This window comes from Cucurbita moschata, unplaced genomic scaffold, assembly GCF_002738365.1.
Source record: "Cucurbita moschata cultivar Rifu unplaced genomic scaffold, Cmos_1.0 Cmo_Scf00038, whole genome shotgun sequence".
Lineage (NCBI taxonomy): Eukaryota > Viridiplantae > Streptophyta > Magnoliopsida > Cucurbitales > Cucurbitaceae > Cucurbita > Cucurbita moschata.
The window spans coordinates 30,702-38,618 of record NW_019268554.1 but is presented as its reverse complement, the minus strand read 5'-3'; the positions used below and the strand labels follow the sequence as shown (position 1 = coordinate 38,618).

Below are 7,917 nucleotides of genomic sequence, written 5' to 3'. Positions count from 1 at the left end.
TAAAAAAAAAAAAAAAAAAAAAAAAAAGCAATATCTTAATTGGTCGAATTATCTTCAAATTGATATGTATCTAAGTTAGTCGGGTATATTTTCTTACACGGTTGCAATAGACCTAATTTTGGCATCAATCAATGACATAAAAAATCAACGAGCTAGTTTTGAAAACTAAGAAAATCGTAAAACTTTTTTTTTACTTCAATAATAATTAGGTGCACGATTAGAATATCTGACATCTTGATTGAGAATATATATTTTGTGTCAGTTATGAGAGAAACACTGAGAATATTTTCTAAAACTATCCCAGTCGTGTATTCTCTATTTATAATCATTTACAGAATCAAATAAATTACAAACGAAATAGAGAGATGCACGAGGCTAAGTATCCTTTACAATACAAGATATTATCTTGTAATCAAGGGTAAAATATGATATACGGTAAACCATAATGGAAGGTTAAATATCCTGATCACAGTGACAAATTGAGCGATTGGATATGGAAACTAAACTCTCGCTTCAGATATAATATATTTAGACCGAAATAATGTAATGTTGAACTAAGTTAGATTAACCCGACTCCAATCAAAGCTCGGTATTAGTGAGCCTCTTTTCATGAGCACTCTTTGGTGTACATTCTACGTGGCTTCCAACATTGGGTTTGATCATGCCTATAACATAACAAAATAATGTTTTGAGCATTAATATACATTCAACTAAATTATTTGAATAATGATTTTTAACACTATACTTATCCTAGAATATTATTAAATAAATGTCCTAGAATACATGTGGTCTCCCGTAGTGCCAATTATTAAATGATTACTCATAAGATATATTCTCAATGTGGCTCTTGGTGTTCTCATTGTTGAAATCACCATAGTGCTAATTATAATAATCCAAGCATTAAATTTGTGATGACAATATGAGACAAAATATTAGTTTTAGATGATAAGGTTAGAAAAATAAGTGTTTGAGGTATCTCGATCTATCCACCTAGAGGCACTTTTCAGCCCTTGCCCCGGTCTCGCAACAGATATCTCGACTCTCGCATTGATGAAGAACGTAGCGAAATGCGATATTTGGTGTGAATTGCAGGATCCCGCGAACCACCGAGTCTTTGAATGTAAGTTGCGCTCGGAGCCTTCTGGCGGAGGACACGTCTGCTTGGACGTCACGCATCGCTACCCCCACATGCAACACCCGGCAAAAAAATTGTTTTCTTTCAAAAAAATTTCAACGTACTTCTTTGTTCATGTTTTTCAAAGCATTTATCTCAAACGTGACTTGATTAGAACAAAATCTGAATTTCTTATTGCTGACTTGTTTGCTAGATTAGAACAAGTGTTGTACAATCGTTATCCCTTTACCACAAAAGTGTGATTGTGACAAGTGGTATCAAAGCTGAGTCGGTTCCTTGAAAAGTAGTACACAAACATGTCCACTGCAAAACAACTGGGCAAGTCTCTGGCTAACTGATTGACTGAAATCAAAGAGCAGTTACTCTCCAGGAGGAAGTTCATGATGGAATGAGACTTTTGGAGTCTTGCATGAATGAGATTGTCGCTAAAACCGATAGGATCGATGAAATGGTAGGCCGTCTTGAAATCATGTCTGTCCGCAAATTAATGATTAGGGTCGAGGCCTTAGAAGACAAGGTCACAACTGTTGGTGGCTTCAAGTGTAGGGATAGCTCGACGGGCTTTGTTGTCAGAATGGAAGAACGCATCAAGGGCTTAGACAAGATCCAACAAGCGATCTTTCAGATGGTCTAAGAAATGTCTGAGGTTTGATAGCAGCCTTTGGAGTTGTTAGGACTGAAGAAGTGGATTTAAACACCAAATTAAACCTTACCATGGAAGTGGTGGAGAACCAAACCCCAACCAGGGGTACAATACAATTTAACAAGATAAAGCTCCTAGAGTCCAAACCCTTGTGGGGTACGAGATGTCAAGTCTCTAGAGAACTTTATCTTCGACCTCGAGCAATGCTTTTGAGCCACAAATACTGTGACAGAAGAAGCGAATGTCGTGTTGGCAACAATGCATCTAATCGACGATACAAAGTTGTCATGGAGGACCAAGTACATGAACATTCAGATGGTCAATATACTGTGGACACTTGGAATAACATGAAACAAGAACTTTGATCTCAGTTCTTCCTAGAGAATGTCGATACGACCACAAGAAGGAAGTTAAGAGAGTTTAGGCATACTGACAGTATCTGAGACTACGTTAAGTAGTTTTCTGAGCTTATGTCAGATATTCATGATATGTCCGAGACAACCAAGGTCTTAAGTTTTGTTGAGGGATTGAAGTCATGGGCGAAAATCAAGCTCTACGAACGAAGAGTTCAAGACCTTTCCACGACTTATACTACTGCCGAATGACTGTTTGATTTTAGTATCAATCAACTCCAAGAGATAGGGCAGAACCGGTCGTCCAAAAATGATGTAAATATGAATTACTGAATCTAACTCCCCCAAAGATAGAGAAGTGATAAACTCAGGGAGAGAAGGGGAATGCGAGTCCTCCCAAGAGAGAGATAGGACTGCATGGTGGAGATCTCACAGCCAGAATAATCATAGTCAAAGTTGAGACCTTGCGTCTTGCTTTATATGCAAATGAGGTCGTCAAGAATTTGAATGCCCACAGAAGACGACATCATATGCCTTCCATGCAAAACTCAAAGTGAATTTAAGAGCCGAGTATGAGACGATAGAAACAAAAATGTCGTTAGCTTATAATCTTGAACACCCTCGCATGGGGGACTAAAGTACTTGTCAGCTCTCTTAGAATAGAGTGGAAGAGATAGATGAGTCAGTAGAACACATTCTTATGTATGTCGAGGTCTGGGTTAATTCCAGAGCGGCCAGAAACACTATTATCGACTCTAGAGCCACCCACAACTTCATGACGGAGACCGAAGCAAAACGCTTGAATATCCTTTGGCATCGAGACGTAGGAAAGATAAAGGCCATCAATTCAGCAACTTTATGTATCTTAGGAGTTGCAAAGAGAACTCCAATGAAGCTGAGGATTTGGACTGAACGAACCGACTTTGTGATAGTCAAGATGGACGACTTCGATATCATGTTAGGGATGGACTTCTTACTGGAACATAAAATCATTCCCATGCCCTAAGTAAAATACTTAGTAGTAATGGGATCCAACCTAACGATTATCCAGACAAACACTCGTCAGCCAAGAGGGGTGAAAAAGATGTTGGCACTAACTTGAAAAAGGATCTAAGCCATAATAAACTTACGATCGCTGCTATTACCACATTTGAAGAAGGAAGTGAGTTAACTCCAACAGAAGCCTCGCAATCGATACAAAAATATTGTTAAGTGAGACAAGAAAGCCAGACAAAATAATTTTAAGAAATCGTCTCTGATGTAGAAGATCAGACAGAGTTGCAACTACAAAGAATATTAGAAATGTCAAGAGATCAAACAACCGACGACTTTGTGGAAATACTCACTTTTATTAAGATCAATCGAGAAAATATTACAAGATAATTTTTAGAAACTACATCATATGTGGATTTGTTTTGGAATGAAAAGGTAAGTTATGGTGGAGGCATCTACCGAGACTCGTATCTATTCCTAAAACATCTAAATTTTTTAAACAAATATTTTCTTAAAATATTCAATAAAATCAATAGAACTGAGTCGAACAACTTATTTCCGTTGCCTCTCCATACTTTCCGCATTCAGTTCTAGCTATTTTCGCGCCTTCTGATCGACCTGAAGGTAGGAGATGCAAGACCTGTCTTAACCGCAAATGTATTCGCTATTCGATTCCATCCTCGATCCCACCTATTAAACTTTCCAGACGCAATATCTACCACTCAAAAGTGTGAGTAGATATGAAAATATTATTATTACTCAACTAAAGAATACAGATTTAAAAACAAGAAAAAGAATTGAGATCCAATGTTCAATCTTTATTGATATTCACAACCTTGATACTAAATAATATATACCAAGAAAATATAAACTAATTAAATCCTCATAATAAAATAAAATATACTACTATTCAAATTCAACTGATTACGAATATCTAAGATATATTTCCGAACTAATATATTCTTCAAGATTACGAATATCATATATTCTATAACTAATTCAAACTAAAATAAGTTGCACTAAATTCTGACATTCCCAAGGTTTACCGTCGAGTAAAAGAGTGAAAGAAGGTTCCGTCTGACGTAGCTGATTCTAGACCAGCCGATGAAATTGCAGCTACTCCAGAGAGAGCTCCGGCTTCAAGGAATTCCATCACATACATCCACCTTTTCCTCCAGTCTTTAACTTCGTCATGTCCCGTCTGTAACTTTATTCCAAAATACTTCAATTACTTTATACAAAAAAGCTGGTACCAATTATTTGGACTTGATTCTATACACATCCCCCCTATGGTACCATACCTAACAAACTGAGCATATATATATACATATATATATATACATATATATATATATATATATATATATATATATATATATATATATATATATATATATATATATGTATGAGAAAACACAGAGGGGTTATTTGAGAATGATATGATATTATATTATGTTAGCAATTTTCTAACAACACATATTATACTTTTAGTGACATAAGAAGATTGTTGATTACAACTAAAAAACATCATATTCAACTGCTTTTCAGGGAACAAAAAGGCAGCCCCAACCCCCAAAAATCAACACAAATTCAATTCTTTTCAACCAAATGTTTCATCAATGACCATTAGGAGGCACCACCAAGAGCGCTTTGGGTGGCTGAAGTAATGCTACCGCTCCCCTCTCGGAGCTGGAGTACTTTCTGTATATTACTTGAAGCTTGTTCTTGCTTGCTGCTCCATGGAATCCCACCAAATGCTTGGCACAATCACTGTGGTTCACATATAACAACAACATAATTAGTTGACGCTTTATAATCAATCACACAACAAACACACACACAATCTTTTGAATTCACGTACATTAGTTGAGGCTCTGTGAAGCCAGTGTGCAGTTTGAGGGTCTCATCCCAACCAGGGCTTTTCTTCAGCGTGCATCGAGCGGCATAGACTGCCGAGGCGGCAATCATTGATGGGCTGTACATTATTGAGGTGTTGTAATGCATTATACCAAGTTCTGCCAGAAAATATACCAGATTTTCCATCTGCACCAAGTTTCATGTTCATATATGCTCAGTTTTCTATTTGTAAACCAAGGAAGGGATCAAGCATTCATTCATTGTTACGCACCTCGTGATCGGAGTCCTTCGATGCCTTGATGAACCGAGCGAGGAAAACATATGGAGTAGGCACGGTCATGGTCCATTCCAGCTTCCCAAGTATCCTTTTCTCCATCATTAGTATCTGTTCATTCGTGTATGCTCTATCTGAAAGGCACACAAAGTCATTTACCTGCAAAAACGATGCCATGTTATGTTATGTTAGCGCAACCCACCTCTAGTAGTTATTGTTCTTAACAAATGTCGAATTTTACACATACCTCTGGCGCCCAGATCTCCTCGTATTTGGAGGCTATGAGCATTGCCCCAATACCCAACAACTGCAATTCCCTTCTTGGAACTGCCTTCCTCGCAAGGAAGCGATCAATTATGTTGATGGTGAGGTAGAATGTTTCGGGGGAGAGCTCGAACTTGTTGTGGACATCAACTAACCAATCCACCAATATTGCTCTCATTGAAGCGTTTATCTCCGGTTGCGAGTCCATATAGTCATGAGGCCTACTCTCATTCTTTCCAAATACAACACAGACTCATCAGTGAATTGATTCGAGGGGCCCCGACTCGTATGAACCAAAAATGAATCCAATAATAAAACATACCTCAACTTCCTTATAGAACTTATAAATGTCCTCAACATATTCCACTTCTGCCAACTCATTTCCAACATCTGCTGCGTCAATGTCAATTGTCTGTTCCTTTGGTTTCTTGGTTACTCCACAAGCAGCCTAAATGAAACAAGTGATCCAATTATTAAGAGAACCACAACCAACTACGACTTTCAATGTCAAAAATTGTACCTTGCTTCTAGCCGTCATGACTGCGGTGAGAGTCTGTGCCTTCTTCTTTGAGACCCCTTCTCCTTCCTTTTTCTTGTTACCACATTTCACTTCCTTGCCCCGATCTTTTTCGACCGTATCCGGGCTTATCTCGATCACCTCCGCTTTTGGTTTGGAAACAACTTTCTTGGGTGCTGCCTTGGGTGCTCTTGGCTTCCGAACAGCCACAATACCATCATTAAGAATGGGAGCAGCCCCATCTACACTGACAGGCACTAATTTCTGCATTACAAAAATAGATTCATAGATCCATACACGTTACAGTCCCGAGATAAAAACAAGAAAGACTAGTACAAAATCGAATGAATGATATATATTGAGGAGACCTTATTATTTTCAGCTTTTGCAGCCGCTTGGGCATTGGCAAGCAACTGAGCACAGAAACTCCTTGTAACAGGGCGATTTGCCTTTGCGTCATTTCCTCGAACAGTTACCAGATTCCCAATATCACCCAATGCTCTGCGGTTCCTCGCATCCACCGCCGCCCCGCCCTTCACCTGCTTTCCTCCGCCGATGGCTTCATCACCTTACCCCATAACAAAAATACAATTCAATACAAAAGAAACAGAAAGAACATGAATAAATATGCCAGAGACTTCCTCAATTCAACCCAAGAGAACACGGATTACAGATCTTACAAACATGAAGCGACTTAGAGTTCGAATCATCAAAATACTAATCAGAAATTTAAGTTCGGAAGAAACCCAGAAAAAATTGCACCTCTGATTTGTTGGGGAACTACTGGTCTTGAAGCCATTTTTAAAATCTTCAAAGGAGAAAGAGAAACAAACAAAAATCGAAACCCTTTTTTTCTTCTTCTGAAAGTGTTCTTGAGGTCTCCTCTCCCTCTCTCTCTCTCTCTCACTCTCTCTCTAATATGAAAATGAATCCATTCGGAAGCAATGAGAGAAGCTTTTTGAAGCTGCAGGCGGACGCTTCTAACGGTCGGATGAGTTTTACATCCTGGCCGTTGGATCTTTCATGATCCCACGGCGTTGGTTGTCGGGAAAGATAGCCGTTGGAGTTTTAGAACCTCAAGGGGTCTAAGTAAGGGAAAGTAACCAAAATAAAATGAAAATATATTCAATTAATTATAATAAAGAAATCTCAAGGGGTCTGTCTAAGTAAGGGAAAGTGACCAAAATAATGTAAGAATTTGTTAGATTTTCTTTAAATAAAATATTCAAAAAAAGAAAATTGTAAACACGCCCTTCAACTAATTGGTAATTACGCTTTAGCTTCTGCATAACATTTGTCGTCTAGATTTTATTTTCGAATGAGCCTATTAGAGAAACGTTTCTAAATGAGCCTACTAGAAAATCTTCTCGATATCTTTTAGATAAAATTACTGAATTGCCCTCAAATTTTAATAGGACCTATAGGAGGATGACACCTAGGCATTCAAAGGTGAAATTTGCAACCTCGAGTCAAGACAAGGCCACAAAAAACGAGGTTGGATGAGCTTTCAATAGATAATAAGTTAAGAGCCGGGAGTTTTTGAGTTTCGTATTCTTAAATTTCATCTAAATTTGAGAGTGATAGTATATTATTTGATTCCAAACTTGATATTGTCCTCTTTAGGCTTTAAAACGTCTGCTACGAAAAGATTTTCACACCCTTTATAAAGGGTGCTTCGTTCTCCTCCCCCATCTAATGTGTTCCCCAATTCTGAACTTGAATTTTCGATTTGAGCTCTTCACACAAATTCATCCAATCACACCTAGCCCAAGTTTCAATGTCATTAAGGAATCTTTCGTTAGAAGACTTCAAAGAACACGGGATTGGTCCCTTTCTCTACAACTTTGTAGAAGAAATCGAGTTTAGAAGTTTAACCTACGT

At 38.0% G+C, this 7,917-nt stretch overlaps 1 protein-coding gene and 1 non-coding gene across 2 annotated transcripts; one reads left to right on the top strand and one right to left on the bottom strand.

Annotated features, from left to right (window-relative positions):
• Nucleotides 1-1,015: 1,015 nt before the first annotated feature.
• On the top strand, nucleotides 1,016-1,171 carry LOC111432577. Its single transcript, XR_002708655.1, has one exon. It is a non-coding gene; the product is annotated as a 5.8S ribosomal RNA (ribosomal RNA).
• Nucleotides 1,172-4,565: 3,394 nt separating this feature from the next.
• On the bottom strand, nucleotides 4,566-6,958 carry LOC111432319 (G2/mitotic-specific cyclin S13-7-like). Its single transcript, XM_023069146.1, has 8 exons — nucleotides 6,799-6,958; nucleotides 6,405-6,604; nucleotides 6,040-6,300; nucleotides 5,842-5,967; nucleotides 5,503-5,751; nucleotides 5,253-5,414; nucleotides 4,986-5,167; nucleotides 4,566-4,894 (listed from the first exon to the last, which is right to left on the bottom strand). The coding sequence occupies exons 1-8, from the start codon at nucleotides 6,833-6,835 to the stop codon at nucleotides 4,741-4,743; spliced, it is 1,371 nt and encodes a 456-aa protein (XP_022924914.1). The 5' UTR covers nucleotides 6,836-6,958; the 3' UTR covers nucleotides 4,566-4,740.
• Between the last annotated feature and the right edge of the window lie 959 nt (nucleotides 6,959-7,917).

What these genes read in the sequence shown, in the direction of transcription:
- LOC111432319 (XM_023069146.1), bottom strand. Translation starts at nt 6,835, where the DNA reads ATGGCTTCAAGACCAGTAGTTCCCCAACAAATCAGAG. An exon ending in AGTTCCCCAACAAATCAGAG is followed by an intron (nt 6,605 to 6,798) that starts GTGCAATTTTTT and finishes TTATGGGGTAAG; the next exon opens with GTGATGAAGCCATCGGCGGA. An exon ending in CAAAAGCTGAAAATAATAAG is followed by an intron (nt 6,301 to 6,404) that starts GTCTCCTCAATA and finishes TTTGTAATGCAG; the next exon opens with AAATTAGTGCCTGTCAGTGT.